Source organism: Trachurus japonicus, chromosome 21 (genome assembly GCF_045865225.1).
Source record: "Trachurus japonicus isolate A0001 chromosome 21, Traja_1.0".
Lineage (NCBI taxonomy): Eukaryota > Metazoa > Chordata > Actinopteri > Carangiformes > Carangidae > Trachurus > Trachurus japonicus.
Genome location: NC_140927.1, coordinates 9,774,818 through 9,792,403, shown reverse-complemented (window position 1 = coordinate 9,792,403; position 17,586 = coordinate 9,774,818). Strand labels below are relative to the sequence as shown.

General features: G+C 42.6%; 1 protein-coding gene across 1 annotated transcript in view; it reads right to left on the bottom strand.

The window, feature by feature from the left end:
- Positions 1-284: 284 nt before the first annotated feature.
- LOC146964773 (ras-related protein Ral-B) overlaps positions 285-17,586 on the bottom strand; it is a 24,376-nt gene continuing 7,074 nt past the window's right edge. Inside the window, exons 2-5 of the mRNA XM_085764378.1 lie at positions 5,758-5,971; positions 4,057-4,265; positions 3,184-3,361; positions 285-2,054 (exon numbers count right to left, since the gene is read on the bottom strand). Coding sequence (XP_085620504.1) covers positions 1,932-2,054; positions 3,184-3,361; positions 4,057-4,265; positions 5,758-5,871 — 624 coding nt within the window. The 5' untranslated portion in view covers positions 5,872-5,971 and the 3' untranslated portion in view covers positions 285-1,931. The remainder of the gene's footprint in view (positions 2,055-3,183; positions 3,362-4,056; positions 4,266-5,757; positions 5,972-17,586) is intronic.

Genomic DNA, 17,586 nt, shown 5'->3' with positions numbered 1-17,586 from the left:
CGTAACATTTCACTTCATTGGTTAAGGCCTAAGTAACTGCAGTGTCCATACATTAAGCAGCTCCGATACCTCCACCAGCCATTGGATGGCAATATGTAGCACTAAGTCATATGGAAGGAGCCAATTATCTTTGACTTACTTACTGAGAGGGTTTCTAACTGTTTTGTACCAATTGTAATATGTCTGCTTCTGTGGTTTAATTAAATATAAAAATTGGATCTGGGTGGCACCTGTGAGTGGCGTGTGAACCTTGGACAGTTTTACAGACATAATAATGGCCCATATTTAAAAAGAACAAAGCATTTATTGAGCAACACTCTCACTTTGGAGAGATAAAAGCATACTCACAGTAGTAGGAGGTAAAAGAAAAAAAAAGAAGGACATGTTACAAAGAATGGTTTAGGCAGTGGTAGAAACATCTTGTTCACTGTAGCACTTGATTAAACAACAGTTAAGAAGTTGGCACCCTCATCAAAGCTTCACTCACACAGACACAGAGAAGTGGTGGGCTTTTCTGCTAAATGCACACACACGCACTCCGATAATAAACACACACACAGTACATCCACAAACATAGTGTAATTTTTTCTTTTCTTTTTTTTGTTGTTGTAATTTTGTTGGCACAATTTGTTTCAAAATCTCCAGCGTGACACCAGTCAGCATGAAGTCCACTTCTTAGGTATTGGCAATGTAGTGCATATTGTTCAAAGGACCCAGGAATAAAAAGAAAGAGAGCATCAGAATTGTTCAGATCGATGAGCAGCGACTGCTTAGAATGGCATCGTGGACCAGAAGCACGGCGGCCTCCTGGATTGTCAACACCTGTCTTACAGCATGGGACCAGCAAAGGCTCCAAACTTCATGTAAAACAGGAAGTAATGTGCACAGTAAAGAGAGTTGGAAAAGGCCAGATTGCACGAACATGGTAAAGCAACATGAAGAAAACCAGGTCTTCTCTCCCATCTCAATAATTGCTCATTTACTTACAACAACAGCAACATCACAGCCTTTTTTTTTCACAGCCTCAAAATACCAAGCACACATTAAAATACCCACCAGGATTTTTTCTCCTACATATGACTCTGGGTTATGAAAGATTTCACTTTGCAATAGTCCTCCTGAAAAAATTCTAGGCATCTCATGATTGAATTGTAGTAATCATGTAAGGCCTGGTACTAGGAAAAAAAGAACCCTGTTTGGCAACAACTCTTTTGATTGCACTGTATGATTCTTCTAACATCAGAAAATAGCAAATAACTGGATGAACTACAAAAAAGAATGGTAAAGCGTCATCGAAAATGAAAATAGTTGAAACTTCCGGTTTCAACGGCCATATCAAAACATGCAAAAAAATGAACACAAGGCTGAACAGATGAATGTACGAGGCCAACATCTACAGACAGGACACTGTCATCATTAATGATTACAAATATGTAAGACAGCAGCATTAGAGTTCTTGTACAATGATGGTCATAGACTCAAAGGGTCTATACAAAGACAGAAATATGCGGGTTAAGATTATGAGCAGGTAAAGAAATAAAGCACACCGTTTACTCGACAAAGACTCAACAATTCTAGTGTAAAACACACTGAACCAAAGTCAAAGGCAGTATAATCGCTGAGTTAAACAGTGGAGACTGTCTTGAGCAGCAGAGTTAGTGTCAGTGGCAGTTTGGTCATCGGCTTACTATGAGCCATCAAGCTCTGCAGTCACAGTCACAACAGTGGTTATCTTCCAATGCAACAGTTACTCAGATTTCATCAATTAAAAATGGCAACAAAAAAAAGTGGTTGGGACTGTTCTAGACATTAAAACTATAACCAGCTATTAAAAAAGATTAAATTTCATTTGAATGACAATGGCAAGGACTCTCTGCTTTGTTCCCCCAACCTCGCAGTTGTATTGTAGGGTGTTATGGTCCATGAGGAGTTCAAAGTAAACAGCATCTCTCTCTGAAACTCTTCTTGTTCTTCTTGTTCTTTCCTTTTCCATTTTTGTCTTTGTTTTCTGACATTTTCTTGCCTCGTACTTCTCGCATCAGATCAAAGAATACCTGGCAAGGAAGAAGGAGACATTGGTAGAGTTTAGACTTCATAGCTGTCATGACATACAAATCTGACAAAGAAGTGATAAAAATCCAAAATTTTAAAGTACATTGATTATTACAGTGATATATACAAGGTGATGTTTAACTCATTGAGTGCCAACCACGTAATTTCTCGTTTTTCGTTCCCATGCGTTGAGTGCCAAAAACGAAATTTTTCGTTTTTTGCTTTTTTTTTAAATTATGAAAATAGACACTTTAATACACATTATATGTAAATTTGGGGACTCTACGACGAGGAGAACTGAAATAGATGACGATCAAAGTCACATGACAGCTCATGATCTGGAAGTTTTTATCATAACTCAGCTTCTGCAAACGGAGTTCTGCATGTGGATGCAGCAGCTGCTCCGCTGCTGCTCCGCTCTCACCCGCGAGGCTGCAGCAGCTGGGAGCTGAACCAGCCCGGTCTTCATCTGGAGCAACACCGTGTCCTCCCCAAAGTCCTCCCGCGGTAAAATCTGATGGTCTCTGGACCAAAGCAGACCGGCACCACCGACCCGTACCACAGACGGACCGCGACCACCGGCGGGACCGGTGTTCGCGAGCCGCTGTGGCCGGCAGAGCCTCACGTTCCGCGGCGAGAGGCTGTGACACGGCACGGTGCGTCTGTGTTATTGCTGTTTAGTGGCGCCCCCCCCGCCCCCGATGGTGGTTTTGTGAATAGAACAACAATTGTTGTGTATATTTATCTTATACGAGCCCTTTGATCCAGAAATGCGAGTGTCTGAAGAGCGACAGACACAAACAGCGCACCTTTCATAAAAGACGCTCTATCTCCTTTTCTAGAAAAAAAGGAGGGATTTTGGTGAAACCCAGCCATGTTTAGCTTGACTTTTCTCAGGAACGGAGGCACGTAGAAACAAACGGTTTGTGGCCATTTGAAGGATAAAGTTAAACCTTTCAAATGAGCTACAGTATGTGTTGGTGGCAATAATATAGAATACACTATGGCTCTAAAATAAAAAGTCAAATATGGTCTAATTTGCCGGTACACTTGACTAAAACTTTGGAAAGGAGCGCGGCACTCAATGAGTTAATAGGTCATCATTCAAACATATTTCCTGTGTAGATGCACCTTGTCGACGTTGGCTCTGGTCTTGGCTGACGTCTCTACATACTGGACGCCCCACTCTTCAGCTTTCCCCCGGGCCTCATCCACGGACACCTGCCGACGCTCCTCCAGGTCTGACTTGTTCCCTACTACCAGGAGAGGGATCTTGTCTTCTTCTGCCTTCACTCGCAAAATCTGCTCTCTGCCGGCACACAACAGAATGTGTATTTTTAGTGCGTTTGCCAGTTTTACTTATGTAAATAAGTGAGCTTTCTTTGATTTTTTCCACTTTCAGGTAGATGCAGCCGCAGCCGCTTTGCTTCCTCACTTCTAGTTCAATTTTGGAGGTGTGCATGACTCTACAGTGCTGTTGCCTCAATTTGCATTTGAGCTTCGGTATTTTGTTCATGCTGGGGATGAAGCGAAGCTGTCTAAATCCTATCAAAACCTTCCTGCCACAACAGACCCACACTGACATCCTCTCTTTACAAATATTGCATAACACACTATAGGAGCATCATTAAAGCAAAGCTGAGGTGCATGGTCTATTTTCCGAATGCAGAGCTCATCAACAACCCTCTTACCTGGATTTGCATTACTAATTTACAATCTGGTACTGGCAGACAGAATGCAGGCAAAAGAAAAAAAAAATTAAAAGGGACATGCCTCTTTTTAAGTTGCTGCTTTGGGTCGTATACCCACTATGGCTACATACCACAACAGGTAACAAATTAATTAGAATGGCATCCATCATATCAGCGGTGGTAAACACTTCACTGTATGTTAAGTGATTATTATGCTGCACCAATACAGCAGTCTAAAACTCATCATCCTCTTCTCGATGGGCATGGAGTGAAGCTGAGATAGGTGCTTGAATCTGCTTGTTTGCATCAGTACCTGAACTCAGCGGTGGCGGTGAAAGACTCGTGCTCTGTGATGGAGAAGACCAGTAGGAAGCCCTCCCCGCTGCGAAAATAGTTGTCCCTGATGGCAGCGTAGTCCTCCTGGCCCGCTGTGTCCAGGATGTCAATCTGGACCTCCTCCCCATCCAGAACCACCTTCTTCCTGTAGCTGTCTGCCTTGGTGGGCTCGTAGTCCTCCACAAACTGGGGATGAGATGTAATTTCTTTAGATATTCAGAAGCCCAAACACAATTCTACCAGTTGCATTTTCATACATAAAAACAACCTTAAAGGGATCCTTCACCCAAAATCGATAATTCACCAATTTTCTAATCACCGTCATGCCAAGGAAGGGTTTATCAAAGCGCTTTTGGAGTTCCAGGGGGGGTCCGGCTGGTAACGGATTTTCATATAATGGCGGCGGATAGAGTCATCCAAGAACACACACTATGAAACATCCAAATACCTCCATACTGTTTTTAGCCTTGTTGTAGTAGTAGCTCCCAGTGGCTGCGCGAGATGTGCAAGATTTGCAGCGAGATCCTTCCGTGTTTACATCATACTGTACATCCAATGGTTTACAACGACCAACGAACATCTCGCAGCAAATCTCACGCATGTGCACAAACATCAACAGAGCCACTGGGAGCTGCTACTACAACAGGGCTAAAAACAGAGATCAAATTATTTTTTTCCGAACAACTTTTTCATGTCGTGGCTTCAGGACATTTGGGTCAGTAGTAGGACGAGCAGTATGGAGGTATTTGGATGTTTCATAGTGTGTGTTTTTGGATGATTCAAAAGTGAGCACAATCCGCCGCCATTATATGAAAATCCGTTGCCAGACAGACCCACCCCTGCAAAAGCGTTTTGATAACTCTGAAAGTTCTCCCTTCCTTGGCATGATGGTCAGTAGAAAATTGGTGAATTATCAATTTTGGGTGAAGTATAAGGTATGAACAGTAAATGCATACAGTACTCACTGACTACTAAGTTATTGTGTAGAAGCTAACTCATTCATGAAAATAATAACAAAATAATACCACTGTGCTTTTCGACTACTAGGGACTACTACTACTACTACTACTACTAACAACCCATAAGTATCTATGGTGGAGCCTTGGCCTCATCCACATAATTAGACAGATGATTGAAAATGCTATTGATATGCCGCCGGGCAGCAGGGCTAAATTGTGACTGTGTCTGCCCTCACTTGTGTTGAGTGCTCCTGTCGTAGTAAATCACTGTGGTCCAGGAAGCAATTGACTTGAGAAAAGTGTCCTTTTTTATAACAGTCCCTATGTTGTCAACCTTTTGAGTATCTCTGTGATGTAAGAGCCACTTTTGGTCTCACGATCATGTTCTCACTTTCATGTAACAAATAGTGGTTTCAGTGTTTTCTGAACCATTTCATACTGAACATTTCTTGTGACTGCCTCACATTAAAAGCTCTTTGTTGGTGAACCACTGAAAGGAGGCCATTAAATTGGAAGCCTCTACAGAAAGTTTTTACTTAGTCTAGCCTACGATAGCACGCTTATTTATCCAGTGAGTGATATCTATATTAGAAGTGAACTGGTCAGACAAAGAACAGCAGGGCTGATGCTAAATGTTGAAAGCCTTGCTCCCTGATCTGCTGTGGACATCATGGAGTGGTTTATAATTTAAGTTGTTTATAGGGACCGTGTGCACTCACCTCATCATACATGAACTGCAGGGTGAGGGCTGACTTTCCCACGCCTCCGCTGCCCACCATTATCACCTTGTGCAGTGCCAGAGAGCTCTGGTTTTTTCCTTTACTGGTAGCCATCGCTGGATTCTTCTTTGTGTCTCTCTCACACTCTCACACACACATGCGCACACACATGCACGCAAACACTTCCTCGCACTCAAACGCTCTCTGACACAAGCTGTGAACGACAAATGCGGAAACAGATCAGTGCCTACAGTAAATAAACCCCATGCATAGAGAGTAGAGGTGTGCGGACAACTGAAGGGACAGATGGCAGTTGTTACTTAACAGCTTTCACTGTGACAGTAACTTGCTGCGCCAAAGGCTCTAGGCTTTGCTCCAACAAATCTTGAATCCTAACCCCCACCCTTCCCATTAAAGTGCTAAATTGCCTGCTCATGAAACCTAGAACTTTATAAAGTTCGCCATCAAAAGGTCATTGTGGCTGATCAGTAGTAATGAAGCTATCATTCTCCGCTACAAGAAGGCATTTAGCACTTGATGCCCTATTTTAATGCATTCCTAAACTCCCTCAATAGAAGATAGACGTCACTGGTCATCTATCTGCTCTGTAAAGGCCCTGCCCTCGGAGGGTGAAAGCTCAGGCTCAATTGCTTTCGCCTGACTTCACAATATCTTTCATCTCTGTCGGACATATCTTCCTACAGTGTGCTGTAAATGTTGGCCTGTCCTGTCTTGACTTGCATGGCCATAAATGGGCTGTATCACATGGATATGAGGATGAGTATATACACATTGCAACCACAAAGTGATATTTTGTTTATCCTTGGTCATAGAGGACAATTCAGCTTTTAAATCACTTCATGATGGAGATGCAATAAATGTTGAATATCTTGTGTGTTCATGTTTTCACATAAACACATGTTTCACTATGGTATCATTCTGTCTAATTCACTTAAACATGTATGTTAGTTGAACTTCTGGTTTACTTTTACTTTTAATTTCTAAAAAAAAAGGAAACAGATTTTATATGTTGTAATTTCTACAACATATTTCTTATAACTTGTAAAGTAGGTTAGCTCAAACGGTGCAAAATGCAAATATCATAATCATATCAATTGCAATATTTACAGCTTCAGTTGACATTCCCATAAAAATGATTGGAAATTGGCAAAATACTTCAATACGGGTCATCCCTAGTTTGACTCTAATGGTACACGGCATTAAAATGATCGTTAAACAGCCATTGATGGCTGTTTAATGAGCGTTTAATCCTTCGGAGACTGGCTCTGGCATTTTGCCTTTCATTGCAATGGTCAATAGCTGTAAGTCAATGACAGAAAATGTGATATCACGTCATAAGAAGTATCCTAACCCTTCACGATCAACAAAGCAGAAAAAAATCTTTGCTCCTAATGCAGCAGGAGTCAAAGCTCATCACTTTCTGCAGGCTTCCCCACTGACACAGTTCTGTCTGTAGTTTTAACTCACTGTTATCTGGACTCCACCCTTTGGGAATCCTGCTAGATAAGTCAACAATCAGCAACCGCTGTAACAGAACATCCAGCCACATACTCACCTCACTGCCTGCTATGTGCAGTTAAATACAGACGAGCAGTTAAATACAGACGAGCAGATGTCTGATTGTACTGATACAATCTACTGTCATCTTGAGCTGGGAACCGAAGGAACCAGACACTGTGACTTGGTATCTTGAGAGGCCTCTCAGTCAGACAACTCAATGAGCTTGTTGTCAGATCTTGGAAAAAGCAACCTCATCTTCCCCTAGGCCTTCTGTCCTCCCAATCATCTCACCTCCATCTTTGAAAAGACACATTTTTTTTCTCCTTCTGAGATGTCATATTAATGGGAGCACTGTGCTGATTCACACCATTATTCATAAGCCACGTCTCTGTAACAATAGACAAATCATTTCAGTGTTCAACCGATGTGACAGAGAGAAAACACAAACAAGACTGGATCAAGACCTAGTTGGAGTCAGGCTACTCACAAAATAACCAACAACAAATTAAAGCTGAGCTGTGATTGTATAGGAATTATCATTCAGAGAGAAAGTAAGTTAGTAGAGACAGAGCAGCTTTCGTTTTCAGGTTACAGTACTTCTTTTTAGGCTTTTTTTCTTCGTGCCAGTCATAGAATTGAGGGTTGCGTTTATGACGTGCAGCAAAGGGCCACATGCCAGACTCTAACCCGGGCCACCACGGCAAGAATTAAGCACTAAATGGCATGCCCTTCACCAGGTAAATGACCTGGATGCCCCGAGATGGACCGTTTTTCCATCTGGATCCACAATAGTTTAACCTGTGCCTATTTCAAGCCCAGAATGTAACAGAATTTTAATAAGAGGCAGTATGTAACTCAATCTCTTTGCTATGTAGAATTGGTTAGGTTTAGGTCACCCGTTGTTTTATTTCAGTGGCCAGTGCACTCAATTAGGTGGGACTACACTACACAGCACACACAGCCCATCTCTCAGCTGCAGACACCAGAGTACTAACCACAGGTGATATAGAATTAGCATTAATTATGATCTACTGATTATGTATTTTTAATGAAAACAGGCTCATAATGATCAGCAGGCTATCAATGGGGCATTAAAATAGACACAGTGGTTTGTATGACGCCCTGTCACTTATCTCTCTCTCTCTGCTATGTCTTACATGGAGTTATCCCTCTGCCTTCTTAGCCTAATAATAATAATAATAATGATACATTTTATTTATAGGTACCTTTCTGGATGTTCAAGGACACCGTACATTGGTTAAAAACAGCGGAACACAAACAATAAGAACAATAGAGAGTAAAAAAATGATGATTAAAAAAAATCTGGTTAAAATGATATCATAGGGAAAATGCAGTTTTGGACAGGTGGGTTTTGAGTCCCAGTGTTTGTAGCGGAAGCTCCCAGCACTGCTCTTCCTAGTCCGTCCAAATCTCGCGCGATTTGCATTGACACCCAGTTCACAGCTCCGCAAATCGCGCAAGATTCCGGCAGAGCAAGACTGGGAGCTTCCGCTACAAACAAGCTTAAAACAACTTATTTAATTTCTCATGTTGGGGCTTCAATACAAGAGGGACATTACAGACGAGCACTATGGAGGTATTTGGAGTGTCTTTTTGGACGAAGAAAAGTGAGCTCCATTCGCAACCGTCATATGGACATGCAGTGCTGCACGGAGCCCCCCTGTAACTCAGAGAAAGCACGGAGGACTCTGAAACTTCTCCCAGCCCTTAGTCGAAATTTGAATTTTGGGTGAACTATCCCTTTAATAACAATACATGGTCCTTATATATGAGTCAATAACATTCCAGATTATATGACCAAAAAAGTAGTTGTGCATGTGAACTTTTGCTGCAACATTTCCTTACATTGTCCAAAAGCACAACATGTGATTTGCATCAAACTTGACCTCCTCGTCAGCATGTAGACACGTAGGTCAGACACCGTAGCCTGAAGACTGAGGATGCGGCACCTCGGTTCTGTTCCACTCTCTCTGACCAGGATGCAAAGTCTGACCTGTGCTCTTCCTGCCTTTGTTATCAATCACCAGGCCAGTGAAAGGGCTCATATGAAGCATATCCACACAAACACAGACACGGTGACAAACTCTGCCATTCCCAGGCAGCATGTATGCATGGGGTCACCATTTAAATTATTTACTTGTAACCCACTTCACTGTGCGCATGTACGCGCAGTTTCCAATGCTATGTATAAAGTGATCACAATTAACAAACTGAAGGTGAAAAAAAAAAAAGACCATGCACAAGAAAGTGCTTAGTGCAGACTTTCCAAAGGAAGTTCACACATTTGGAGGGGGTGGGGTGGGGTTGCCATATTTCCACCAGCTGCACTTCAACACGGGTTGCTTGCAGGGTAAAATGGAGGGCATTGACAAAAGAGGAATTAATATTTAGGCCTGACCCAGATATGGATCTACAGTCTGCAGTCTTTTTTTTTTGGGGGGGGGGGGGTTGGTTCACGGAGCAGGAGGGGTAAAGCCGAACAGACCGCTCTGGCTGCTGAGCTCCTGAAATATAGATGACACAAGTGCAGTGTGGGCTACAGAAATTCATTAATATTCCCTTTGGAGAATGGGTTAGTGTTCCCCCCTGACTCATCTTAAGACCTTGGCAAGGGCGCGCCAAGGTTTGCCAGGACTCACACCGACACTAATAAAAGATCACAGCAAACAGACAGAGCCTAACAACCTGTGTCATTGCAACCGCTTCCCACTAACAGGCAATTTTCTTGAAGTTGTACACGAGAACAAAATCATCCACATTCTTTTCCCAGGTATGCTTTTATTGATTAGGCATCGATCAAAGTCACATGACCATCCATTACAAATCATTTAATCTAGATCAGCTGATTGTAACGGCATGAAAATGTTGACTGGTGTATGTGTGCAGAAATGAATAATGTCTGCCACTGAGCCCTGCTCCAAGAGTGATGGTCAAATTGCAAATGCACTGAGATTCATATTCACTCTGAGTGAAGCAGTATGTGAATTCTGGTTTATGGAAATTCAAACTATCTGAATCCTAGTTGCAGAGAACCTGGTTTCTCTCTCTCTCTGCATTCCACAGGTCACAGGGGTGAGGGCATTTACTCCCCATCTAATGGAGAAAACAGGGACCTTCAAATCCCAGTGATCTGAGAGGGAGATTAGCTCACCGTGACCATTCCCCTCATCATGAGCACTAGCCAAAATGAGTCAAACTGCTCTGAAGTGACCCTAGGTGTGGTTGAACTGAAATACCACGATGTAGCAGCAATGCACTGTGAATTGTCAATGTGAGGCTACAGGATGTGATGTCATCTGAGAGGACATATTTGTGGTAAATTTCCTCAGACAGTGTTGTGATTTTCCACGTACTTGGACAATTTATTTTACCCTTTTCATTTCCCACCGCTATATCTTGTTATGTCTAAACACAAAGTCCCTTGAAAATTCTGTTGCGAGCAAAACAAAGCCAATCTCCCTTACTGCTGTTGCAGAACTCATATGTCCCATTCACTTCTACTACTCCTGGACTGAAAATGTTTTTGTACTACACCGCAAACACGGGGGGGCTGAATCCCTTCTTACTGGGCAGCTACCTATCTACCTCGTCATAACTACGGCTCGCTGTGGCCACAAGAATACATCTTAGATGAGACACCACAGTAAGGATTTGCGTGCAGCGAGAATGGCTTTTTTGTAACACACAGCAACTGGGATTCCAGATCCTAAGGTTTGTTTATCACACAGCTACAAACAATGCATAATTTAAGAGCAAATAACAGCAGAGGCACAGCAAAAATGTATTCAGACAAGACATAGCAGTTATCATGGTCATTGCCAGTGAAGATAGGGAAATTATTTTATTTTTTTTATTTTTAGTACACAGCAGCAAGGAAGATTTTTTCAAAAAGCGCCCTGCAGTGCATACTAACAACTCTTGGCCAGCGCATATACAGAGGAGCCTTTGACGAAACTGGGCAGCTAAATCCTCTCTGTGCAACAATCCTCTCTACTTCAGCAACACTAAGTGGGAAGCTTTTTCAAATACATCTACCCTATATTCTAACCCCTTTTTTTCCTTTCCTATTGAAGTGGAAATAATCAGCTGGTGCAACTGCAGCGAGGTCTTGAGCATATACATTACTATACAATGAGACTGTAATGCAGGAAGGTTTTTCTGGGAGGGTAGACTGAAACACATAAGTGATGTCTTTCCAAGCATCCCTGAAGCAGATGCAGTATAATGAAAACATTCATGATTTCCCCCCATTACCTATGCATTCCACTGGACTGAGTCAGGGTGGATGGAGAGAAGAGTTCAGACCTCAGTCAGCATTCTTTGACAAATCCATTCGTTCCTGATGAGTAGGCCTAACTCCAAACTGCCCACTACTTATCTCCAACTTGTTCCTTTTTTATTTTTTTTATTTTACTTACAAGAATCACAACAGGCTGTAGATACCACCTACACCATGCTAGGGGCCCGTGGTGTCATCATGGTTTTAAAATTGGCTGAGTTGTAACCATGACAGTACTACAGGAAAATGTACCTCACATCCCCCGCTATCCTGCTCCCTCACAACTCAGATGTGTTCATGGGGCCTATGGTGACTGTAAACCTCACTCCTTGGCACACTAACGTTTTCAAAAGCAGGGGCAGTCAAAATGATTCTGCCGTGCAATATTTCCATGCTGGAACATCAGAGCGTAGTGTAGCCTAAAGCTAAACACAGCAGACATAATGGCATAAACTGCTCTGTGAAATCATCCTGTCTTCATCACCGACTTATACATAAATGGGCACAGAGGAACATTTATGGGCTGAGACAAACCGCTCACTATGTGTTGGGGGAAATGATAGCCTTGTCTGGAGGAGAGAACATTCAGAGTGCAGGTGTGTAGCGTACAAAGAGGCTGAGTCAAGAGGCACAAGTGATGAGGAGAGCACGCACTATATGGCTTACATGGCAACTAACTCTGTCTGGCTCTGGATCATAACCTGACAACGTTGTGTTGGCATGCTGTGTGATGTGCTAAATGACAGACAAGCTTGTTAACCTAACGTTGTGTAGGTCAGACTCAGTTCTCAACATTTTCCAACCATGCCACACTGATTTCCTGCTTAGCGCTATGTCGCTACAATGGTAATCAGTTTGTTCAAACTATAAAATTGCTTAAGAATGAGTAACTCATCACAGCAGAGCTACAGCAATTACACAAATGAAATTAAGTGATACAATAGAAATGACACACTCAACTGCAAAACTTTGTTTCATCATTAAGAGAGCTAAAGTTTCTATTGCGACGTGGCCTAACAGCTGTATACTCATCAGTCTAGCAGAAACATTTTGAGATGAGGATCATTCTTTGTTCAGTTCATCTCCAAGAGCTCTCATGTAGTGCTTCATCTAATCACTTTTAAATACTGCGTCACTGTAGTGTCCAGGATGTCCTAAAGAGGAAGTGAAGTGCCAAAGGCTCTTGATGCAAATAAATAGCTGTTAATGATAATACTGCATCTAATGTAGCATCACGCAAAGTTACAAAGAGACATTGTTTATGTTTTGGGAGCTTATAAATTCAAATTCAAACTTCTACAACTAATGTGTTTAGAAGTATTAGTTAAGTTAGTAATTTGCGGGGGTTTTTTCCACATTTTGTCAATCTAGTCTGATAGTGTTCTGTTGTACCTGCCTCACAATTTAACTATGGCCAACTTTGTTAGCATAACAACCACATAGTCTACAACCAATTGTTCAGTGTCACTTTAACATTATGTAATATTGTATGTCAGATGGATATAATGTAATTAGGATGATTACAGCATCAACTTGTTCCATGTCCTGCCTTTCCTATACATAATGTCTAATTCTAAACTTGTGAGAGAAAGGATATGTTGCCTAAACCTGACCATAATGACAACAGAAGCGTAACCAATGTGATGCCAGCAGAGAGTAAAGGGGAATTGATGCGTCAAAAAAGTTGAGTTACTATAGTGTTCTGCAAATAAATATTTGCATAAACTTGTTCCTCTTAATTGTAGAAAACAGGATGCAGTGTTTTTCAGTTGGTCCCATACACATAACAATGATATTATCTACTGTATGTCAAATTGGCAGCCTTGGGGGAGAAGAACCACTCTACCCTAGAAATAATGAATCCCCAGTGTGGAAAAATTGTAATTGTAGATACCTTTCTTTCTTTAAAAAAAAATCTTTTTATAATTAGTGAGCAAAAAGAAAGATAACTCATCTACGCACTTGTCAAACACTTATTGTGAAATAGAGCTTATATTCTGTCAAATGACCACTGGGAGATGTGTCTTGAATGAGGCAATTTCTAAAGTATGACCCCTCTTTGTGCATTCTGCATAGGAGCAAGGATTTATTAAAACCCTCGACCACAGTTCACATAGTAATTTACTGAGAGTCACACGAAATACATAAAACTCCTTTCCTCCCTACTGACAGAAAGCAGACAATTGATGGCGGCTTGGTATGCACTTATCTACAACCCCATCTCCTGCACATTATCACTCACTTTACCAATCCAAGAAAAAAGAAAAAAAAAGAAACCTTAAATAGGTCTTTTTGCCCTTGCCCTCCACTTCCACTGCCAATATCATTAGCAGATGGCTTTCTGACTCCAGTGCTATTACACACCAAGAACCTAGGTAATTCAGGATCCTCATCAGAAAATGAAGAACCGATTAGAGAAGCAGATGGAGGTTTTAGATACGAACCAACTCGCTTGCGTCCAAAATGAGGGAAATGAAGCCTTGCGGAAAATGTTTGTCTCATTCTGATAAGCTGCAGTAATAGGAAGGAACAACAGTGCTTGGCATTAAGAAAGTCATCCGAGTGAGGACGAAGATATGGTCGAAAATAAACACCCAGCCGCTCACAAAAGGGAAAGAGGAGGAATGTAGGGCCAGTTCAGCCTCATTCACAACATCTCTCTGACGTCACTGTATGCTATAGGTCACAACTATGCAGACAGCTGTAATTTACCACAATTGGAGACAATCCAGATGTGTCGTTGTTGACATGAAGGGGTTACAATGCTGCCAGAGCGGGTCAATGCCAGTCAAAGCACAGCTCTATTGTATTACTCTGGAATTTCCTGGGGTGTTTTTACTTCTTGTGGCAGTCGAAACGATGACTTGGGGCTTTTTGTCCTGAAAAGTCTGAAACAGCAGTTTGTAAAAGAAATAATAATATGGTATCATGGGGAAAACACTAAATAATCAGATGATGTAGTGATTAAAAAAATACCACCTCATAAATAGCTCAAAAAACTGTGCACATCAGCTTTTTTTCACCTAGAGTCAGACAGGACTGCCAGACAATTCCTATATTTGTTTGCCTGAAATTGTTGTGACTGTGCTGGAATCAGCATTCAGTTTACAACTTAATTATGAGAGGCTGGCTGCAAGTCATTCCAGATGTGTAAATGGTGGTTTGCCACCAAACAAAGCTTGTATTACACCTGAGTTTTTTTCAGACTGAATCATTGGAAACCTCTCTCTCCTTGCTTATTTATCTTGACTTTTTCCAGCTGCTAAAGAGGTTATGAGAAAGTACTGGAACTATGCACTTCACAGTCATTATCAACTTATGGCGCATTTCCACTAGCACGGCTCGGCTCGATACGGCTCGGCTCGGCTCGGTTGTGTTTCCATTACAACCGAGTATCATTAGTGCCGCCGTGACGTCATTTACACGGCGCCGAGCAACGCTCTAAACTCTGTAAATATATAACTTTAGCAACATTTGAAACATTTTCAGGCGAGAAAGTAGTCGTTTAGATCCCCAACGTGTTGAAAATCTGACAAAATACCAGCCGTTTACAATTTTGTTTCAACGAAGTCGGCGTCACTAAAGCTAGCCGTAGTGAGCAACGCACTTCCGGTTATTTTCACAAAATAAAACACCCGTTGCCTTTTATCATAAGGAAAGCCATTACGATAGAATTGGTGCTTTTACTTTGTAAACAGGAAGTGAACCTACCCTCGCTGTAGCTAGCTTTAAACCGCCGTTTTGACTGCTCTCGTCCCGTTAACAGCATTTAACCGTTCACCGGAGAATCTTGCCAGCTCTCAGATCGGCCTGGTTCATTGTAAAACATTTATTTATTGATGTGAATGTGGTGTTTTCTGTGCGTACAGACCCCAAGGCAGTGCTGCTCTTGTGTTCCACCGGGGCGAGGCTCGTAGGCTGGCCGGCGGAGCACGTCAGGAGCCGGGCTGCTGCCTCTATGATGTCGCGGTCGCTGCTCGGACCTGGAGCTTCACTTCTCCGAAAAACATCGGGGCAAACTTCTAAACAGCCGTCGTTTGGATAAACTAACCGCACATTGGGGATCTAAACAGTAACTTTCTCGCATGAAAAAATATTAAAACTTAACTCATTGAGTGCCACGCTCCTTTCCAAAGTTTTAGTCAAGTGTACCGGCAATTTAGACCATTTTTGACTTTTTATGTAGAGCCATAGTGTATTCTATATTATTGCCACCAACACATACTGTAGCTCAATTGAAAGGGTTAACTTTATGCTTCAAATTACCACAAACCATTTGTTTCTACGTCCATTCCTGAGAAAACTCAAGCTAAACATGGCTGGGTTTCACCAAAATCCCTCCTTTTTTTCTAGAAAGGAGATAGAGCGTCTTTTATGAAAGGTGCTCTGTTTGTGTCTGTCACTCTTCTGACACTCGCATTTCTGGATCAAAGGGCTCGTATAAGTTCTATTCACAAAACCACCATCGGGGGCAGGGGGGGCGCCACTAAACAACAATAACACAGACGCACCGTGCCGTGTCACAGCCTCTCGCCGCGGAACGTGAGGGTCTGTCGGCCACAGCGGCTCACGAACACCGGTCCCGCCGGTGGTCGCGGTCCTTCTGTGGTACGGGTCGGTGATGCCGGTCTGCTTTGACTGAGAGATCATCAGATTTTACCGCGGGAGGACTTTGGGGAGGACACGGTGTTGCTCCAGATGAAGACCAGGCGGGACAGTCGGCTGAGAGCTTCCTGTTTCTGCTCCGAGCAGCTCGAGCAGCTGGAGCAGCAGCGCAGGTGAGAGCAGAGCAGCTGCGCTGCATCCACATGCAGAACTCCGTTTGCAGAAGCTGAGTTATGATAAAAAACTTCCAGTTCATGAGCTGTCATGTGACTTTGATCGTCATCTATTTCAGTTCTCCTTGTCGTAGAGTCCCCAAATTTACATATAATGTGTATTAAAGTGTCTATTTTCATAAATTAAAAAAAAAGCAAAAAACGAAAAATTTCGTTTTTGGCACTCAACGCATGGGAACTAGGGATGTGGAGATTCACCGATTCATATTGGTGGTCCGATATAAATGTATGCGATGCGACTGCACCGGTAGATTCAGGCTACATCGGACATAATTTATGGTTGAATTTGCGATGCATCTCTTCTAGCCTTCTACATCGGTAAATTCCATGGTTAAATCGATCATTTCATTTTCCGAGGCAACCTGAATGCACCACCGCGGAAGCCGCCCGTGCGCACTGCGCAGCCTCCTGCCCCTGACAGGTAACAGGCAGCAGCAGCAGCAGCAGCCGTAGTCAGAGCCGCCAAGAAAAGTAAACAGTCCGAGTGAAGCGGCGGGTCAATACTCGGCCGACAGCGGCTGTAACTAGGAGGAGGGCCGTGGTAGTGGATCTGGTTGTAGTGAGCTGGGAAGCGGTGGTAGCCGCGCGTGCTAACCGCTAGTTAGCGGTAGCGGTTAGCATCCGGGACAGAGCTAACAGGGCTAGTACAGTAGCTCTCCTACTCTGCTGCACGCAGCTACACCTGAGCTTTGTCACTGGCTGGAGAGAAAATACAGACTCTTCACCCAGAAATGTCCTGTGCACAACAAAAACATCTGTGACTTGTCTCTTTTAAGTTGTTTTGTGAAGCACTTTGTAAACTTGTGTTTTTAAAGGTGCTATAAAGTTATTATTATTATAATATAGCAAAAGACCAAACTGCAGAGGTGCCACCACACAAGACTAGCCCATAGCTGGATTTCATTTCTACCATTTATTTCCTCTAACTGTACCTTTCAAATATGATTTATTCAGGGGTGCAAACTCATCAGGGGTAAAAAAGGTGACAAGATACCGACCCCCTAGGGGGGTCCGGGGGCATGCTCCCCCGGGGAATTTTTTTTAAAAACCAACTTTAAAGGTGAATTTACAGTCAATTTTAGCATGAGACTAGGGTCCAGATTTACTCAGGTTTGCACAGCTTTTGCTCCTGTTAAACCTGCACAATCTGTCTCTCTGTGTTTGGTTTTG